The sequence below is a fragment of the Aspergillus terreus genome, genomic scaffold (genome assembly GCF_000149615.1).
Source record: "Aspergillus terreus NIH2624 scaffold_14 genomic scaffold, whole genome shotgun sequence".
Classification (NCBI taxonomy): domain Eukaryota; kingdom Fungi; phylum Ascomycota; class Eurotiomycetes; order Eurotiales; family Aspergillaceae; genus Aspergillus; species Aspergillus terreus.
The window spans coordinates 1-19,437 of record NT_165937.1 but is presented as its reverse complement, the minus strand read 5'-3'; the positions used below and the strand labels follow the sequence as shown (position 1 = coordinate 19,437).

The window sequence follows — 19,437 nt, the reverse complement described above, 5'->3', positions numbered from 1 at the left end:
ATATAAATAATGCGGCCAGATGGGAAAGGCGAGAGAACCGAACAAATGTCACATGCAATGGATTTATTAACAAGCAAGCTTACCACGATCAATAATCCCCTCTTTCAGACCTAATTAATTTAAAGCGATAACCGCTTTAATCCCCTCTTCAACTTAATTTGACTGACCCTAACCAACTGGGGGTGAACCAACAAGCCCTATACTCTAGTAGCAAATGCATTAAGGGTACGATACTTTTTCTCACTATTTAATTAGCTAATTTTTTAAATTCTTACGTGCTTTTATTTAGAGAAGTATATATTCTAAAGATAAAATAATAGAAAAGAATAAAAAAACTAAACTCTTCTAGGCTCCTTTTTTTAATTTTATAGAGAGAAAAAAGAAAAGGCCTTACTCCGTAGATGATAAAAAATTCCCTATCTGCTTTCTAATGTTCGATTCTTATTCCTAAAGTACTCTATCTACAGTTGGTCTCCGTCTTTGTTGACAGGCTAAACTATATGGACATTTTCTAGACCTCTCGTCCCTGAGACATCTCCCTTGTCGAGGTACCCGCAAATCCGCCCTGTCGGATCCCATTTATTGCGAATATCTCTCAACCGCTCTGCATTGCTCTCAGCCCAGTACTTTGTCTGCCTCTCCTGAAAATCAGAGTCCCCCAGATAAGCACCGACAGCGTGTGGATGGACCCGAGTCATCACATCCTTAACCCACCTCTGACACCGCTCATCATCCTTCTTATCTTCCCAGACGGTATACAGAGCAAAGTAGTGATCGGAATGTACGCTGACCGCCATATCGGGGAGATCACGACGACTGGTCGGGTTCATTGCGTACCAGAGTGCAAAAGCCTTGCGGTGTGGTAGCGTGGTGAATGCCTCTTCGAGGACTTTGGGGACATCGGCGTTGTTATGGATATACCCGTTATCAACGCAGTACCGGTGCCCTTCGGGGTTCGCGTTCTTCTGCGACAAGTATTGGTTTGCCAGGCTGTCTTCCTTGCAGAACCATTCACTGACTGCGCCCTGCGGGCGGGATTTGTGGGCCGGTGCCAGGGCTGCGTGGGCCTCTTCGGCTGTTTGCTTTAGTGTGACAAATAGGATGAAGAGATGGATTTCATCGCGATCCTCCGGGTACAAGCCGACCGCAACGATTTCGGTATCTTGGTCAAAGCTGGGAGTGATGCCGACTATCCAGTTGAATGCCTCGTGGTATTTGCTGAGCGGATAAAAGTATCCCGATGATCGAATCCCATCCTTGTGATATGGTATCAGGTCGAGGTGATATTTCGTGACGACGGCGGGGAAGCCTGCAGGGATCCAAGTGGTGGTTAGTCATTACCACTTTCGCTCAATGTGAAATACGCACAGTTGGGGCGGTCATACCTGGTCCAGAACCGCGAGCTGCCCAGTATAAATCTTGGTTCTGATCTTGATTGCAATGGAGCGCCTCTCCCTCGGCCGTCACCACGTCAATGGCCCTCACCCTCTCGCACGCCCACCCCCAGCCCTAATCAGAGTTATAAATTTTGTTGCTGGAGCGAGTGAGTGCGCAGATCGAGGTACATACCCGACAGTTCCAGCCCATCCCGCCTTGCAGAAGAAACCCGCCGAGCCCAACATCCGGACAATGGCCGCCAGGAAACATCAACCCATGCTGTTCAGTCAACATGCTATTCAGTTCCCGTCCAGTAACGCTCGGCGTGGCTTGTGCAACCCAATTCCCAGCATCCACAGTCCACTCTTTGTAATTTCCGAGATCGATCAAGATGGACTCGTCGCGCACGCTCCACGCCGCCCAGGAGTGGCCCCCAGAACGCACGGCAACGCGGCATTTGCGTTCCTTTGCGAGTTTGACGGCCTCGATAATATCTTGGACACAGGTGGCTTTCACGACCGCGATGGGATAGCGTTTTGGTCGTCGGTGGTTGAAGACTCGGCCGACGCGGGCCTCTTCATAGACGACTGGATCAGCCGAGTCGCGCCAGGTGATGTGCATGGCTATAATTGCAGGTGCTAATGGGGACAAGCTTCGGAAGGATTATGACGGTGTATTCCTCACTGCAATGCTTCTGAATGCAATGGTTAAATACTGGTATGCAATCGCCTCCAACATGGCTATTTCCGAATTCCGAGGTGGAGCCGAGAGGAGAAATCAGAATCCGGAGAACGTGGGGTGTGCGACAATCAGGCCTGCTCGATTAGAAGATACTTGTGGTCCAGACTCGCTCCCAAGAATCCAGGAAGGCGTTTTTACAGTCCATCCCCGCAATGATGCGTATGTACTCTGGCGTCCGATGTGGGGGATCTCTTCAGCGAAGTCTGGGGGCCACATTCGGGACCCCAGGATTTATTCCAGTGTGCTGATTCACCGGCGCTGTGCGGGGTATATGATTTGCGGGACTCTCTCTCCCATGGTGGACAAAATGGTAAGAACAAACCAAACACCCTGTTATCTTCGTGCTCGTCGAAATCATGGTTGAACAAACACTCGCGGGCAAGGTTGCCATTGTCACGGGCTCATCGTCTGGTATCGGCGCGGCCATTGTACGAGAGCTTTCCTCTCGCGGAGCCAACACAGTCGTCAACTACCCGTTTCCATATCTCAAGGATGAAGCCGATGCAGTTGTCGCCTCGCTCCCATCGCCGGCCACCGCTGCGCTTGGCGACATGTCCAAGGTCGAAACACCGAAGAAACTCGTCGAGGCCGCATTAGCGCAATGGAACCGCATCGACATCTTGGTCAACTCGGTCGCACTGGCCGTGAATAAGCCATTCGAGGAGCAGACGCTGGAGGACTGGGACCTTCTCGTCAACCTCAATGGTCGGGGGACATTCCTCATGACGCAGACTGTTCTACCGCATCTTACCAAGGGTACCGGGCGGATCGTGAATATCGCGAGTATATCAGCCCGAGGCCCGCCGCCGAATCAGACAATATACGCTGGAACAAAGGGGATGGTGGACTCGTTCACGAAATGCTGGTATGCTACTCCTAGCCTACAGAACTTCTACTCCACTAACAAAATACCTCAGGGCCAAGGAACTCCCTCCCAAATACGGCTGCACAGTTAACTCAGTTAGTCCCGGACCAACGCGAACAGAAGGTTTTGCGGCGGCCGGAGAGGAGCAGATGAAGGTTCTTCAGCCAATTATTGACCAGACACCCGTGGGCCCCCGAATGGCACAACCGGATGAGATAGCGTACGCAGTGGCATTTTTGTGCGAGGAGCGGGCGCGGTGGCTTAATGGGGTGCATTTGATTGCATCGGGGGGGTTGTTCATCGACTAGTTGACTTCTCTATGATCCAAATGAAGATTTTCTGAAGCGGACATTGTGCACTCAGCTGCTGGACTTGGGACTATGGTTGTGTACGCGCGGGCGCTTCGGTCTTTAATGCTAGATCTTGTATCCTCGGGGTTTTCCATTATGTATCGTGGGATACGTGGGGTTTCCGCGGTGTCTTGAGATGTATACAAGATTTACCTTGTTCGTTTCTCCTCGCAGAATTATCGAGGGGTTCTACTCCGAAAGGAATCCGGAGAAGAAAGATATATCAAGCTCAATTCCATCCCAATCCCAAAGAATGATATCCAAGAGGAGTGACGGGGGGCGGGTAGGGTTGATCGCTTTTCTAGAGTAATCACATTGATGAAGTACTTTAAGTCTACACGAAACCTGTCCGAATTGTGTCTGCGAGACATCATCTCAGAGCTACCTAAATGGCGGCCGACTCAATCGGCGCAGCCCCCGACACATCGGGCACCCCCGTTCCCTCAACAACTTTGGCTCCAACGATCTCAAAAACAGGCACCTCCGCCAACCGTGAAATAACATGGTGCAAAGTCGGCAACTGCTCCCAGTCCAAGGGATCAATCTCAATACTCGCCTTCTTCGTTGTGTACACCCTGTGCGGCTTCGGCGTCGGCACAGCCTTGGAGAAGGGATCGAAGATGGCATATTCTTCCGCAGCGACATTCTTGTTTTCGCGCCCGGTCTTGGGGATGTATTTGTATGCGAGAATTCCGGCGTCGGCTTCGCCGCTCAATGCGCCCGTTGTCGTTGAGGGGTCGACTTCGACCAGGTCTTCGAGGAGGAAGTTACCCCACAACGCCCCTTCCCATCCAGTGCGGATGCGGTACGAGCTTGAGCGCCGGTACACGTCTACAGACGTGTAGAGCTTTGGCATGCCTAGTTCCTCGCGACCGGAGACAATGGGGTCCGTTAGAGACTCGAAAAGGATGGGCAGGTATGTGCCCTGAACAACGGACCCGTCCTCCTTCGCATATTCCACCCCGTGCACATACAGCCCAATATGTCTGTACCCAGATCCACCAAGCCACTCCATCCTACCCAGCGTTGTTTGCGAGAACGAAGCGTAGGCAACAGTGTCCTGCGACGTAAACCGCCAGCCCTTGCGACCAGGCGGGAACAGATTCTGCAGGACCGTCCGCGACGTCTTGAATTTGATCGAGGCCGTTGTAAAGGTAGACTTTGTGCCGTCCCGGGGAACACCCAGATGCGTCTGGCGCGGACCGGGCATGGGTCCAAAGGCAATCGGCATGCGCCAGTATGGGTTTGGGATGCGGTTCCACGTCCATTCGCGGAGTTTCTGGGTCGAGTTGTCGAACTCGTCGTGGCCGAAGTTGTAGTTTGTGAACCCATACACTGTGGCATGACGTTAGCCTCACTTTTTATCTGTAGTCAAGATGTACAGGCGACTTACTATCGGGCTCCTTGTCCCCGGTACGGTCTTCGCCGATGAGCCGCGAGAATCCCTGAATGCGCGTGGCGCGCTCGTGGCGTATGTCATGGTACAGCTTCAGACGCTCGGGGATATCAGCAACGGGCGTATCTTTGCCCAGCACAACGGAGAGGGATATTGCATCTTCGATCGCGACGCCTCCACCCTGACCTTGGTGCGGCAAGAACGGGTGTGCTGCATCACCAAGCAGAGCCAAGCGATGATGATGCCACTGCGGAATAACGTCCATATCCAAAAGCTTCCAGACCTTGACAGTCTGAGGATTAGCCTTGCCGAGCAGAGCCAGAATCGCCGGATCAAATCCCTTGTAAATGTAGAGCATCTTGTCCAGGTTACCCTGCTGACCCCAGGTATCGTCGCTTTCTGTAGCCGACTCGGCTTCGGGGTGTATAGCCACAAAATTCAGGACAGTGTTGTGCGAGGTGGGATACACGATAATGCGCCGGTCGCTGCCGTACCAGATAGTAAGCTGGCCCTGGTGCTGAACCAACTTTGCCGTAGTCGGATCACTCAGAGCTACGACCTTAGAAACCAAGAATCGGAACGCGCTCTTGCCTCGGCATGCTGCCTTGAGTTGACCACCGGGGATTGCATGTCGAGTCACCGAGTGCACGCCATCCGCGCCAATAACCACGTCTCCCTGAACGTGCGTCCCATCTTGAAGGGTAATTGTTGCGGACTCGGCGTCGACACATGCAGTACGCGAACCCTTATGAACTGGTACAGCGGGGTATTGTTCTGTAGCAGTCGTAACAACTCGCTTCAGGTGATTATGCAGATCGATGCGGTGCGCAAGAAGCCAGGGGTGCAGCCACTTCTTGTTGGACTCCGTTAGCTCCATTTCCCTTCGCAATTCACCCGTGGCGCTGTACTCGACAAGCTAGAGTTTATTCCAATTAGTTCCACAGTGTTCCTTGCGGTATTACAGAATGGCTTACTCGTTCCATCGGGTTCGCGCCAAACTCTTCTGCGAAAATCCCCAACCGCCGGAGCAGCCCATTGGCATTGGGTGCGAGATGAATAGCTGCGCCCGTTTCACTCGCAAGATGCGACTGCTCAAAGATCTGGACATCATGTCCCTGATTGCGCAGAGCAATTGCTGCGGTCAATCCACCAATGCCAGCTCCGACGATCAGGACCTTGAGAGGTCTGATTTCTGTATGGGTTCCGTTTGTGGTGGCCATTGTGGAATTGAGAATAAGAGACTGGTAAACAACGAACGCGATTAATTGGAATTTTACATTTGAGCAAAGTTCAATTTCATATAGCCGTCACAGCTCGCAACATGGCTGGCCACAGAGAGCTCTTCGGCCTGTCCGGGGAACAAGTGGGGGGTATCGGGACCACATCGGCACACCAAAACAACCTCAGCCACGCGTACAGACAATCTGAGCTTAGCAGTGAAGTAGTTACTGACGATGCTGTGTTCGTGTCTTCATCAGTATCTGCTTGGAATGTGGAGTCATGTCAAACTTAGTGACCTTGGTGGAGTTATATATCTAAGATTGCGGCATAGGAGAACAGTACGGTGGCTGCTGTATCCAGTGAGTACAAGATGATTAAAGTGATGGAGCAGAAAGATATGTCTTAATCAACGCCCTTACTTCGACAGTAGCTAGGAAACTGTAGGGACTGCAGTAAATGCTGTTATTGGCCTTGCCACGCGGTAGGGCACCAATGCGGATGAATGCTGAACTATACAAAGGACTTCGCGGGGTTAGCTAAGAGGTTTCAAGTTGGTGAGGGCCAGTCTCTACTTTATCTTCAGATGTGACTCTCGCTTGGATGCAATCAAAGCATCTTACTTCTCTATCCTTAGCCATCGTATGTACCGACCCCGATATACAGCATAGACCTAATGTCTTGAACCCCTAGTGCCTCTAAAGAGTGCTCCTCTACAACAGGCGACTCGACAATATTCATTTCGAAGGTCTCACATCATCCATTCCACCCCCATAATCTTCCTCCAGCTCTTTTCCATTAACTCTGATCGGATTCGCCTCCTGCAAGACATACAACATCCTCGCCCAAGTGGTCTTACTCGGATTCTTCCACGCATGGTTCGTCCCTCGCTGCACAGCAATATCCCCGCGCTTCAACAACCGCGTAGCCCCAGAATCAAGGACAAGTTCAACCTCGCCCTCAAGGACTACGCCGTAATCTAAGCTAACAGTTCGATGCATCGGCGAAATCGAGCCGGGGTTCATATCAACGACGCGGAGGACGGTGCCGCCGGGGATTGTGACGCCCGGGAGATCTTTGAGGTAAGATGCGTAGACGTCGAGGTCTTTGTTCTCGCTAAGATCGACAGGAATCGTGTTTGTTGCATAGCCGAGAGCGAATCGCGCGCCGTTGGCAAGTTGTTGCCATTGCAAGGGATCTGGTACCTGGTCTTGGAAGCCGGTTACGCCGTCGGCGTCGTGGGTTGTTATGTACCGGTTCAGGGGGCGGAGGCCGTTGTCTTCCATGATGTGATCTGTGTTTCTTGTAGTCTTATAATGAAAGAGTGACAAAAAGCGTGGCCAAAGCTCGTTGCAGAGGCAGAGTACGCCAGCGTTGCGGGGATAAAAGTGTGGGAGCGATAGGATGTGGAGCCGAAACGCACCCCGACCCCCGCGGGTACTTCGGATGGACAGGCTATACAAGGTAGATCCCTCCTGAACAACACTTTACCATCTGAAATCAAGCAAGTCAATGAGTGCTACCAAGGTCGCATTAATCACCGGCGCCTCGCGAGGGGTTGGCGCCGCGGTCGCAAGAGCCCTGGCGGCTCAAGGCGACACACGCGTCGTCGTCAACTACCATAGCAATGCATCAGCTGCTCATCAGTTAGTCTCAGAGCTCGAAAACACACGATCTACATTGCGCAAAATGGATTTCGAAGATTCAAAGCCCTGGTTTATGGCTCTTCAAGCCGACACTTCCAAGCGAGAGGAGATGACACACCTGGTACAGCAGACAATTGAACTGATGGGCCGGCTGGACATTGTCGCCTCCAACGTCGGCTGGACGCGAATGACGGACTTTACGAACCTCAACGATGCAGATGACGAGGCCGATTGGGACCAATGTTTCGACATCAATGTCAAGAGCCATTTCCGACTTTTCCGCGCCTGTCAGTCGTACCTGGAACGCAGTGAAGGGGTGTTTATTGCCACTGCGAGTGTAGCTGGTGTCAAACCGAGCGGGAGCTCGTTGGTATGCTTGTTCTTACTGTAGGGCTTGGTGGCCGGCGCTGACACGTGAATAGCCATATGCCGTGACGAAGGCGGCGCTTATCCACCTGGTCAAGAGTCTCGCGATTGTCGCCGGTCCCAAGATCCGTGTAAACTCGGTATCGCCTGGTGTCCTTATGACGGTGAGTTCACCGAACCTAGATATATCAAATGGGAGGCGAGCTAATTCTTGAAAGGACTGGGGACGAGGATTCCCGGAGGAGAGAATCAACGCCGTGGAGGCCAAGAATGTCTTAAAGCGACTCGCAACGCCAGAGGTGCATCTTTCAGTTCTTATTCTTATATATATGGCTGTACTAATAAGCCCCAGGATGTGGCCGAGCAGGTCCGGTTCCTCGCAAGCTCTCGATCGATTACGGGGACGAATACAGTAATTGATGCAGGGTTCAGTCTTTAGCTGTGCATGGTAACGACGGTTCGCAACGAGGTAGAATAATGAGACTCAGCATCAATTTTTTTTTTCACCTTTAAACCTTTTAGGTATACAAGAAGCACGTTAAGAAACTATTGTCTGCCGGGATCACGCAGTTACCTCGAGTAATTTCTGCAGGGCGTGTATAAGACATTCCACCAACGGAGGCTCACATGTATCCGGGCCACTATGATTATAATGCATGAGTTGTATAGCCATGGTGAGCACCGCTGTGGGATCCCACAGGTCCACAAAGCCCCCCTGGGGCGACCAGCCATGTAGCATTGGTCGACCCCTCCCAAGGGAGATGAAGCGCTGAATATGCTCGGTCTCCTCACTGTCGATCCAGATCGATTCCTGAGCCGTGGAAATGTTGGCAAGGCTCCCTATGGCCATACCATACGCCCATAGTGCTAGCGTCGCTTGATACAGTGCAACAGCTGCAAAGTCGCGTAAGCATTGTGGGCGAGAACCCCGAGCCTCTCGGACAATTTGCGCCGCGTGCCATACGGCAGTTCGACCGTCTTTGTTAGCAGACCACGCCGCTATTGTAGGTGGGATCTGGCCTAGAGTATCTAACTGCTCGAGGCCCGTGGCTAGGAGCTGCACCTCTTCAAGGGACATGTGTAAGTGCATCAGCGTGGTATTCCAAAAGAGCGATGTCTCGTTCCCGTACGCAACTTTGAAGTAGTTGAGCATCTCGGTCAGCTGCTGGTAGCGGGATACCATGAGCAGCCCGGCGGACCATGATCGTGGGGGCGTGCAAGTACTTGCAGTACTAGTCAGCAAGCTCATCTGCCGATATTCCCAGCTCAGACCCCACAACGCCTGGAGGACGGCCGTGCAGGAGAGGTTCATGTCGATTGTTGCTTGATGACTTTCCAGGAGGTCCATGTTCATAACGCATCCCATCAATGACCTTGTACGGAGACTAGGCTGAGCCTCGGACTCATGGAGACAGAGAATATCTCGCCATTGTTCCGCGTTGAGTGCATTCCACAACGTCGGACAAGAAGGGAGCGGGAGGGATAGCTCAGCGTAGGATATGAGCGGCCCAGTAAGAAGCACCGTCGAGCACTGCGTATCGTGCTTCCATAGCCGATACACCAGCCGCTTATTAGACTCAGCGCGTACCCAACGCTTCCAATTGCTCTCCAAGCTCTGACCTGAGTCGTTCGGATGCACTGAAATTCGCGGGTACCTGGCTGCATTGAACAAGCCCCGTCGGCGGATGATGGTAATGAGGGTATGCCGTTTGCTCTCACACAACTCCATCTTGCGACTATTACCGCTCCACAGGCCGATTTCGAGGTGGATCAAAAAGGCTTGCTGCAATTCGAGATCCTTAATCATGGTATTGTCACTCTCGTAGACCGCCGGCAGCTGATGCCGTAGGACCTCCTGCATAGCGAACCCTAGTTTCCGCAACGCTGAATCGGGGGTGAGAAGTGCGCCCGCAGCAGCCATTGCTAATAGCAGCTCAGAACGACATGCTTTAACTGAAAATGTACCCCTGTGTATCCATTCATTGGGGCTCGCAAACGGCGCTGAGAGATAATATCGGGCAAGCCGATCAAGAAGCTCGGGTGACGGGAAGGAGGCGGCGTTGAGGAGGAACGGCTTCGGCATCTGGCCCAGAACTATGCTGAGTATTTTGTCTCGCGATGCCAGGGTAACGCAATCCCCATAATCCGAGTCTGGACAGGGTTGGACGTTTAGGAGACTTTGCGGCGTGGCATTGTGGCCATTCTGGCCACTGAGCAATAGGTTACCGTGTTCCGCGTATCCATTATCCCGTGCAACGGGGACAAAGCGCCATCGTATGCGCTGGGTTAAACGCTCTTCCTTCGCTGCTTGCTCCGTCTCCGTGGCGCCGCCTTCGGTGGCATCCAGTAAGGGTTCCGTTGTTGATACTGTGGCCGCTTCGTACTCAAAAGGGGCCCGTGTGTTGTAAGACTCGAGGAAGCTCAAATCCAGCACACTGAGGTCGAGGTTCGTCTCTAAGCCAAAGCTAACTAGTTCTCCGCGAGACACGGGATACTCGTACTGCAGTGATTCGTCTACGTCGGGTAACAGCATGCAAGTATTTGGAGGGGGTTGTATACTAGATGCACCGACATCCTGCTGGTCCAATGGCTGCTGTGCGTCGACAATCACCTGCAACCCGGCATCTTGAAGTCCGTTTGTCTCAACCGGGCCATCATCACCTGGTCCTGCAACAGGGGCTTGGGCGATTTGATGGACGGGACTACCCGGCAAAGTGCAAGGGATCGCTCTCCTCTGGCACCGACGACAGGGTTTCTCATCGTCACAGCGTAGGTGATCTACAGCACAAGCTTCGCATGCCTTGGATGCTCGTGAGGGTGCGACATTGACCCCATTGCGTCGCCGCTTCGGGGCAGTGGTGTCTCTCCGCGGGTTGTGGAGGGCCGAGTGTCGCGAGAGGAGGTCACTAATCCTGTTAGCGATAGACTCAACAACTCTGCCAGTGCCCTCACACGCGACCGAATCGCTTGTTGCACACTGAACAGCGGTATGGTTTCTCGTGCGTATCTGCCGAGGTTAGCTGCGAGGTTCCGGAAGAGCGGGCCCAAGATGCAACGTACGCGACCGCACGTGGCGCCCAAGGTGGTCGATGCGGGTGAACGACTGCGAGCACGTCCCGCATTGGAAGAGATTATTGTTGGTGCTTGCGGCTACCGATTGGGGGTTCGGGGATGCCATTTTGATCAGACCACCGTGAACAGGTGGGCGAGGTAGGCCAAAGATTATACGTGATCCTGGGAGAGAATACGTATTCGCCGCCTTCAAAGGCATTAAATATCGGAATGTGGGGGGAATGATCTTAGCCACCTTCGGACCTCAGGCACTGAAATTACCCCACAAACACGGGGTCGGAATTAGGTTGAGAATTGGGGTTGTTAGTCAAACTCTCTCAATCGCTCCCAGCAGGGCTGGCCGCCCAAGAAGAGTCACTGAATGGAGCGGAGTCCGACACACGCCTGTTTGACCAGGATTCCTTTGGGCTTTCGATGTATTTCACCTTTCTACTCTCACAAAAACTCCCTACGGCCTACCTGACAGGTCACAGTCCGCCGATTTATGCAGCACCAATCCATATCTCTGCGACAAGTCCACCCTGGAACCGCCTGCGCGCACTCAAGTTATTATTCAACAAATATTGGCTCTCATACTTTATGCCCTGACGCCAGGATGGGCTGGTTGGCTCTTGAGCCTGGGTCATTTTGGCTCTCAGGCTAGGGCTGGAGCCAAGGAACCATTCGGGATTACCCCAGCTCCCCGAAATTAGGCGGCCCGCTCCCCAAGCTTTGAGCTGCGGGAAATGCGGGGCTATTCTGGGCCATGACTCGCTCCCTGCGGAGGTGATGCGTCGCGTGCGATGACGCCTGGATCGGTAGGTAGCTGTGCACTCATTCCCTGTTCAGCGTTAGATGCATTATACACACACTTAGCTTTGAGCGAGTGACTCCATTGCCTAATCGTCCGTAACACGTGCCATCTCACCAGCACACGCGTTCTGAGAGTCCCCAAATGTTGCTGATGGCCTATCACCTCTTGAATGGATAGAAGTCAGTGGGATTATGTCTGCTAGAATGATACTTCTCTGCCTACAGTCAAGAGTAACCATCCCGTCCTCAAGTCCTGTAAGTGCGAATCTTGCAAACAGAACATGCTGAACAAGTTCCGTCGCTGACTGCCGCTAGACTTAATCAATTTCAGAATTAGTAGTTGGATAATTGAAACTAATTTGCGAGCCACGCGTCCTTGGATATGGCACCTTCACGGTCGGGACCGCCATGCGAATTCTTTCTTCGAGATAATGGAGTAGCGGACAGGAAGTACAGTTCCCCTTACCCCAGATTCCCCTCGGCTATGTGACACTAGGGAAGTTTCGTTGTCAGGGGAGCTATAAAAGGGCCATGGATGTCCACAGCATACATACATCGTCTTCTTGCAAGCTATACAGATATCTATCTACTTTCAGCAGAACACGTTTGTTGACAATATGGCGTTCAAGTCCCTCTTTCTTCTCTCGCTAAGCCCAATCGCGCTGGGCTTAGTCTCCATCGTTGACCCAAGCGACTACGTCAACCTGTCCGCAGATGCGGAAGACAATGCCCTCCTGGCAGATTACACGACCGACAATGGTGGCCCGATCTACCTGATTGATGACCTCGCCGGGCAATACACCTACCGTGACGCCGACGCTGAGCTTGACCATGAGACCCTCTCTGTCAATGCCAACGACACCAGTGTGCTGCTCATTACAGAGGGTAGCAATGTCAATATCTCCCATGTGGACGTCGTAAAAAGGGGTTACTCCACATGGCTGAACCAGGCTAGTTTCTTCGGCAGGAATGCAGCCCTGAACATCGCCAATGGGTCGACTTCCTATATCACGGACTTAAATATTACATCGCACAATGGCGCCGCTGGCATCTTTGTCTATGGCACTGGTACGACGGTCCATGTGAGCAATACCGAAATTTACAGCTCCGGGCCGGTCTCTCATGCTCTGTACGCCGCGGGCAATGGGACCATTTACGCCTCGAATATCCGCTCCTACGCTGGCGGAAACCGCTGCTCGACATTCTCCGGCGACAGTCCAGCCGGGTATATCTACGTTTCCGACTCGGTATCTCACACGGCGGGTGTTGGGAGCGCCACATTCTATGCGCTTGGCGAGATTTACGCCAACAATGTCGTGGGACACTCTGAGCAGGCTCCCGCACTGTTCAGCGACGGGTCCCAGAAAGCTGTATTAGAGAATGTTGACCTTACTGCCGGATTGCTGGCTGGAACCGTCATGTTCTCGTCGTCAGCGCGACAGACCGGAGCCTCCCTCTCGCTCACCAACTCTCGACTCACGACCTTGAAGGAGGACATGCCTGCCCTGTGGTTTGGCAACATCATCGCGGATGCAACCATAATTGCAACAGAGCTGAACACCAGTTCCAGGATCCTGCTTGTCGCCAACTCCTCCCAGGTGACTCAAGCGTTTAGCTACTTCGCCGGCGCAGAGGAGAACTCGTCCATCCAACCCGCTGAGGTGTCTGTTACTGTTGCTGAATCCACCCTTGCGGGCGACCTGGTCGCGTACAATGGCAGTTCGATTGCCTGGAATCTCACCGACCACTCGACCTGGACTGGATCCGCGTACCTCGAGGGCAAGGGATCAGCCACCTTCAGCATTTCAGTCGATGAGACGTCTACTTGGACTTTGACTCGGGACGTGATTGTGGACACTTTTACGAATGCGGATCTTGGAAACAAGAACATTCACTCTAAGGGGTTCAATATCCATTACAATTCCTCTGCGCCGAAGAATACCTGGTTGAAGTCTAAGATGTTTACGTTGCCTGGTGGCGGGAAATTACGTCCCCGCTCTTGAATGGGCCTAGATTGCATGAAAATATAGTAGTGTTAACGGGGAGTTAGAGGTAACTGGAGGTATGGAACATACTTGAGCAATGCTGTTTGGGCATTATGTTGCAGCTCGGTGAGAATTGATGCTGGCTAGGTAGATAAACAACCTGAAATTTTACTATGCCATATATTCATGAGTAATATAAGCCTGCAGTAGTCGTATACACATAGCACGTATATAGGTTCGTTTCCCTTCTGGAGACTAGGTCAGGCGGAGAAAATATCTTCGAGTCTCGTCAGAGGCCACAAAAGGACGCTATCCGTCCAGTCATTGATGACTATCGAACTTCTAGCTGCGCTAAGAACGACCATTGCCCGCTTTACTGCAAGGGATGCGTAATGAAAAGCTAGACTAGGTATTCGGTTGTTGGCGGTTCCGAATTACGTCCTCTGCCGTCGTGCCAAACGCACCGTGATTTCGCGTCCTCGTTCGGTTTGCCTAAAATTGGAAGCCCAACCAAGCCCCATAGATCCGCCTGCAGCTGAACCCCGCTTCCGAGTGTCCCCCACATCCCGGGACAACCCTAATAGCCCAGAGGTCCTTACCCCAGGATTCTGCCCCGGATTTATCCCCACCTGGAGTGCCCGGCCTTTCCTAGCCACCCCGGGTGGAGTATAGCGATGACTAGGTACTTTGCACTAAGATTATGGGGGTTGAAAGGGGGGCTCGAGTCGTTTATCATCTGGGGAAAGGTCGTCTTGGCCTTGAGCTTGTAAAACCCTCCAAGTTCCCAATCATATCTCGCCTGAAACCATCGGCTCAACCTGGCCTTTCCACGATAACCGATAAGAATATGAAAGACATGGTCCATGTTGAGGACAGCCAGTCCCATGGACGTTTCCACCTCCACAACTTGGGCCACGTTCGTCTCCGCCATGAGCACACCAACGAGATCATCCTGACACCGACTCCCTCCCTCGATCCTAACGACCCCCTTCGCTGGTCGACAGGTTACAAAATCTACGTCGCGATCCTCGTCTCGCTGGCTATGCTCATGTGCAATTTTATGGCCGCTGGTCCGACGGTCGCCATGGTCGAGATCGCGACCGACTTCAAGCAAGGCGGCAACACGACAATGGCCGACTGGATCAGTCGGGCTGCGTACTTCTTCAACAATAGTGCTTTGCTGCAGGGTGTTTCTTGTCTGTTCTGGGTCCCGCTGCTCAACAAGTACGGTCGGAGACCGGTCTATATCTCGGCTTATATTCTGTACTTCTTTATGATCCTTGGGGCTGGGTTGTCCAAGACCTACGCAGCGGAACTTACGACGCGGACTATTCTCGGTATCGGAGCTGGGGCTGGAGAGTGCCTGGCTCCAGTGACTATCGCGGATGTATTTTATCTTCATCAGCGAGGTTATGGGATGGCGTTAGTGCACCCTTTCTGTTCTTCTCTGTTTATTCCTATTAACATGATAATACTGACGGCTTGCTCATCAGCGTCTACAATGCCGCCCTCAGTGCAGGTGTCTCATTCGGCATCATCATCGCAGGCCTGATCACCATCAACTACGACTGGCGCACCATCTACTGGGTCGGGACCGCCCTAGTGGGCGCCTTAATTATTGTCGTCATCTTCTTCTTCCCCGAGACCGCCTACCGACGTATCGACAACCCGCTCGTCGAACGCGCCGCCGAGGTCCAAAAAGAACTGCCTACAACCCATTTAGAATCTGCCTCCATCCCTCCTATTCCAGAGAAAGAAAGCTACATCCATAGTTTACGCTTTTGGTCGGGAGAGATCTATACGGACGAATCGTTCTGGCGCATGTTTATTCGCCCCTTCGGACTCATCCTCATACCGCCCATCTTCTGGGCTACGATCGTCATGTCTGTGACAATCGGATTCCTCGTTGCTGTTGTCTCGAACTTCGCTTCCGCATTCAGCACAACGTATGGTTTTGAAGCATGGCAATCAGGTCTATGCTTCATCTCTGGCATGGTAGGCTGTTTTCTCGGCACCTTTGCTGGAGGGCCCTTCTCCGACTGGGGTTGCTGATTATTTCACCAAACGCAACGGGGGCATTCGCGAGCCTGAGATGCGACTTCCAGCTATTGCCCTGAGTGTCGTCTGTGCGCCGCTGTCGCTTGTGCTATATGGCTGCGGTATTGATAACAAGTGGCACTGGATGGTGCCCACCCTCGGACTTGGACTGCGTATGTGGGACATTATGAGCCTGGAAATCGTGCCACTAATGCCACTAGTATCGTTCGCCATCACACAAGGAACAAACGTCTCCTTTGTATACTGCATCGACTCCTTCCGCCCCGTCGCCGGCGAAGTAACGGTCACCCAGTTGGCCTTTAAATGTAAGTTAACCCGGTCCCCTTCTCATACAGCCCTATCAGCCTGAATCATCCCACTAACTCTCGTAGCCTGCTTCGGCTTCCTCCTTTCCTTCTACACAAACCCCTGGATTGATAAGTCCGGGTACACAGCCGCGTATGGAGCTATGGCAGGTATCTCGGGCGGCTGCCTCCTCTTCTTCATTCCGCTCTTCTTCTGGGGTAAGTCGATACGTCAGGCAGCCATGAAGTGGCCGGCTGTGCAGTTTGTGTTTTGGAAGGATGACCGTGAGGTTGGAGAGTAGAGCTTTCTCTGTTCTGGGTTCTATCTGTAGCAGAGCCATCGGATGCTGTATGGGTATAGTTTCAGGTCGTGTTTGCCGTTGTGTGGAACAGGGAACTGGCGCTATAGTCGCGGGACAACCAGAGCTAGGTAATCGCTGGGGAAGTCTGACTGCAATGGCAAAGAACTCCTGTCGATTATGCTCATCATGCACATGACGTATAAAACTAAGGATCGGCGCTATATGAAGCAAAACATAAGTGCTCTTGGTATATACAAGCACAAGGTGAGGAGAACAGGGGTTCCGGTCCGCTTAGCTGTACTTAAGCCACACGCCGATAGGTTAGTAGTATAGGGGGCGAGAAACAACAGCAAGGGCACGATGGCTTATCCCCTAGGGTGTAGGCAGTTATAAGGGATTATTGAAATACATAAACCTATAAATTTAATAGTATAATTATTAATTTTAGTACATCAGTAAAGATAACTAGCTAAAATATTACTCTATTTATATTAGACAAACTATTATATAATCTCGTTGAATATTATTAGTTTACAAATATTTTTTATCTATAGGCTCTGTAAAGCAGTATAAATATCTATAATAAATTTTTAAACTAGTATATATTTAAATAAAGACAGCAAAATCTATATAGTAAGCTTAACTAACTATTTTATTCTAAAATTTATTTTTTAAATTTATCTAGAGTAGTAATTACTAATTAGAATAGCACTATTAGTAACTATATAGTTTTTAAATATTTTTTATTATTTACAAGCTTATTCTATAAACTTTTTTTTAATTATAATAATTTTCTCGCAGTTTATAATCTATTTTTAAACTAAAAATATCTTATTTTAAAAAAAATTAATTAATATAGCAAAGCTATTTCTTTATAGTATTATTTATAAATGTTATAGGACGAATAAAGATGGACCTTCCTATCTAATTATGCTGTATAAATGAGAAGAAATAGTTAAGGAATAAGAAATTATGTAGTAATTAGATATTAATAAATAAGGAGATAAAATAATATATAGTAATAGAATAACTTATAGTCTATAGAGCTAGTTATCTATAAAATTCTACTAAGCTCTAGCTTATAATTTATATAAAATCTATAATAATAGCCCCTTTTTTCTCTAGATTTTAGTTAGCTTACGTATATATAAGCTTTAGCTAGTAAAACTGCAAACTAGTTAGTAGTAAAGTTTATAGATCTAAATTTAAGAGAGTTTATAATAGATAAAAAGATCTATAAAGGGAGACAGATAATAGTAGATCTAGCAATAACACTATATATTAACCTAGATTAATAGATAGATAGATAGATAGATATATTTACTAATTTATAGAATTGCAGAAGGCTTGAATAGATAAGAATAATAATAAGAGAGAGAAATAGAAGAAAACAACTATCTTTAATTTAAAACTATTAAAATAAGTCTTTTTTATTGATTATTAATGTGTTAGCGACGCAGAAATGCGTAATAGATTTATTAATATATTTAAATATATTATATAGAGAGATTACCCCTAAGAAAGGTTTCTTTAATAGAGCTATAATATATATTATATAAAGAAGATATTTAGGACATGCATTGTACTAGACAGGAGTAGAGTGGGCAATGGCCAGGTGAGGGGAGGTTAAGGACCTCTATTATAACCTGACCGTAGGTTAACGGTAAAATTAGATACCTTATTTTCACCTAACTGCGGTATAAAAAAAACAGGTTAAATTAATCTGATTAACTGTTCTTAGTGCTAAGATCTTTATATCTTATCTATTTAGATCTAATCTAATTAAAATTCTAATTAAGTTAACCGTAGTTAACCTCTCTATTTTAACTAATTTCTTAAAAATTTATAATAGAAGCGTTATTTAAATTTTTAAAAAATATTAAAAATAAATAACTATATATCTTACTTAAATTATTTTTATAATAATATTTAATCTTTTATAGAGCTAATATAATTTTTCTTTTTTAGAAAAAGTAGATATTATCTAGAGATATAGGATAGAAATATATATTAATATATACTTTATTTTATATTACTAATATTAATAGTAGATTTTAAAAATAATCTCGCTTATAAATATTATATTAATTAGTTATAGTAATACTATTTTTATTTATAGGTTTATTATTAATAGAGATACTATATCTTCTATAGAATATTCTTTATTTCTAGTATTTTTATAGTAATAAATACTAGTACTAATAGTAGTAGCTAAATAATTATAGATTCTATTTTAACTACTACTAATCTCTATTAAATTTATTATATTTTAAAAGTAATGTAACGCGTTCTATTTATTAATTTATTTAATATTATATTTTCTGAAAATTTCTTTTTTCTATCTTTCTATATTAATACTATTAATAAAGTCTTACTATTTATTATAATATATTAATCTTATCTCTCTAATCTATATTCATAAAATACTATTATACTATTCTTTTTAATTTTCTAAATCTTTATTAATAGTAATAATTAAATAAAGATTAATAACTATTTTATTTTTTTTATCTTCTAAGCTTAGCTTTTTATATCTTTTTAAAGGCTATAAAATTATTTAGTATTCTACTAAGTAAGAAAAAATTTCTATTTTAAAAAATAGTAGAATACTATTATCTAGATCTAGAAATAAAGAAAAACTAAAAAATTATTATCTTAATTTAATTTTAAAAAATACTTCTTTATATAGAATAAATTCTATAAAAATATATAATTTCTAAATAAAATTCTCTATATCTTTTATATTTTATATTCTTATTTATTTTAATATCTGTTAATAGAGTATATAAAGACTAGTTTAATAGTCTATTATATTTAAAAAAGCTGTTTTAAGAAATTATTTTTTATATTTTCTAAATGAATAGTAATTTAGATACTAAGTAAAAAACTAGTAAAGTATCTGCTTTTTTTATACTTATTTTATACTAAAAGTTTTAATTTTTTAAGATTTAGTAACTATCTATACTAAATAAGAATTTCTAGATT

General features: G+C 48.0%; 8 protein-coding genes across 8 annotated transcripts; 4 read left to right on the top strand and 4 right to left on the bottom strand.

The window, feature by feature from the left end:
• Positions 1-491: 491 nt before the first annotated feature.
• Positions 492-1,998, bottom strand: ATEG_09014 (FAD-binding oxidoreductase; the record flags this gene model as incomplete). Its single annotated transcript, XM_001217635.1, has 3 exons — positions 492-1,309; positions 1,386-1,509; positions 1,570-1,998. The coding sequence occupies 3 exons, from the start codon at positions 1,996-1,998 to the stop codon at positions 492-494; spliced, it is 1,371 nt and encodes a 456-aa protein (XP_001217636.1).
• Positions 1,999-2,474: 476 nt separating this feature from the next.
• ATEG_09013 (SDR family NAD(P)-dependent oxidoreductase) lies at positions 2,475-3,291 on the top strand (the record flags this gene model as incomplete). Its single annotated transcript, XM_001217634.1, has 2 exons — positions 2,475-2,983; positions 3,036-3,291. The coding sequence occupies 2 exons, from the start codon at positions 2,475-2,477 to the stop codon at positions 3,289-3,291; spliced, it is 765 nt and encodes a 254-aa protein (XP_001217635.1).
• Positions 3,292-3,718: 427 nt separating this feature from the next.
• Positions 3,719-5,949, bottom strand: ATEG_09012 (putative salicylate hydroxylase; the record flags this gene model as incomplete). The annotated part of the gene is made up of 3 exons (XM_001217633.1): positions 3,719-4,668; positions 4,727-5,645; positions 5,704-5,949. 3 exons carry the CDS (start codon positions 5,947-5,949, stop codon positions 3,719-3,721), a joined length of 2,115 nt encoding a protein of 704 aa, XP_001217634.1.
• Positions 5,950-6,264: 315 nt separating this feature from the next.
• ATEG_09011 (cupin domain-containing protein) lies at positions 6,265-7,233 on the bottom strand (the record flags this gene model as incomplete). Its single annotated transcript, XM_001217632.1, has 3 exons — positions 6,265-6,300; positions 6,370-6,460; positions 6,782-7,233. 3 exons carry the CDS (start codon positions 7,231-7,233, stop codon positions 6,265-6,267), a joined length of 579 nt encoding a protein of 192 aa, XP_001217633.1.
• Positions 7,234-7,636: 403 nt separating this feature from the next.
• Positions 7,637-8,398, top strand: ATEG_09010 (SDR family NAD(P)-dependent oxidoreductase; the record flags this gene model as incomplete). The annotated part of the gene is made up of 4 exons (XM_001217631.1): positions 7,637-7,963; positions 8,016-8,123; positions 8,178-8,258; positions 8,312-8,398. 4 exons carry the CDS (start codon positions 7,637-7,639, stop codon positions 8,396-8,398), a joined length of 603 nt encoding a protein of 200 aa, XP_001217632.1.
• Positions 8,399-8,521: 123 nt separating this feature from the next.
• Positions 8,522-11,137, bottom strand: ATEG_09009 (C6 transcription factor RegA; the record flags this gene model as incomplete). Its single annotated transcript, XM_001217630.1, has 2 exons — positions 8,522-10,966; positions 11,030-11,137. The coding sequence occupies 2 exons, from the start codon at positions 11,135-11,137 to the stop codon at positions 8,522-8,524; spliced, it is 2,553 nt and encodes an 850-aa protein (XP_001217631.1).
• Positions 11,138-12,440: 1,303 nt separating this feature from the next.
• Positions 12,441-13,826, top strand: ATEG_09008 (uncharacterized protein; the record flags this gene model as incomplete). The annotated part of the gene is made up of 1 exon (XM_001217629.1): positions 12,441-13,826. One exon carries the CDS (start codon positions 12,441-12,443, stop codon positions 13,824-13,826), a length of 1,386 nt encoding a protein of 461 aa, XP_001217630.1.
• An 838-nt stretch (positions 13,827-14,664) lies between these two features.
• On the top strand, positions 14,665-17,380 carry ATEG_09007 (putative MFS transporter; the record flags this gene model as incomplete). Its single annotated transcript, XM_001217628.1, has 10 exons — positions 14,665-15,230; positions 15,302-15,803; positions 15,835-16,171; positions 16,238-16,369; positions 16,512-16,580; positions 16,616-16,716; positions 16,901-16,907; positions 17,073-17,085; positions 17,162-17,169; positions 17,352-17,380. 10 exons carry the CDS (start codon positions 14,665-14,667, stop codon positions 17,378-17,380), a joined length of 1,764 nt encoding a protein of 587 aa, XP_001217629.1.
• Positions 17,381-19,437: the final 2,057 nt, after the last annotated feature.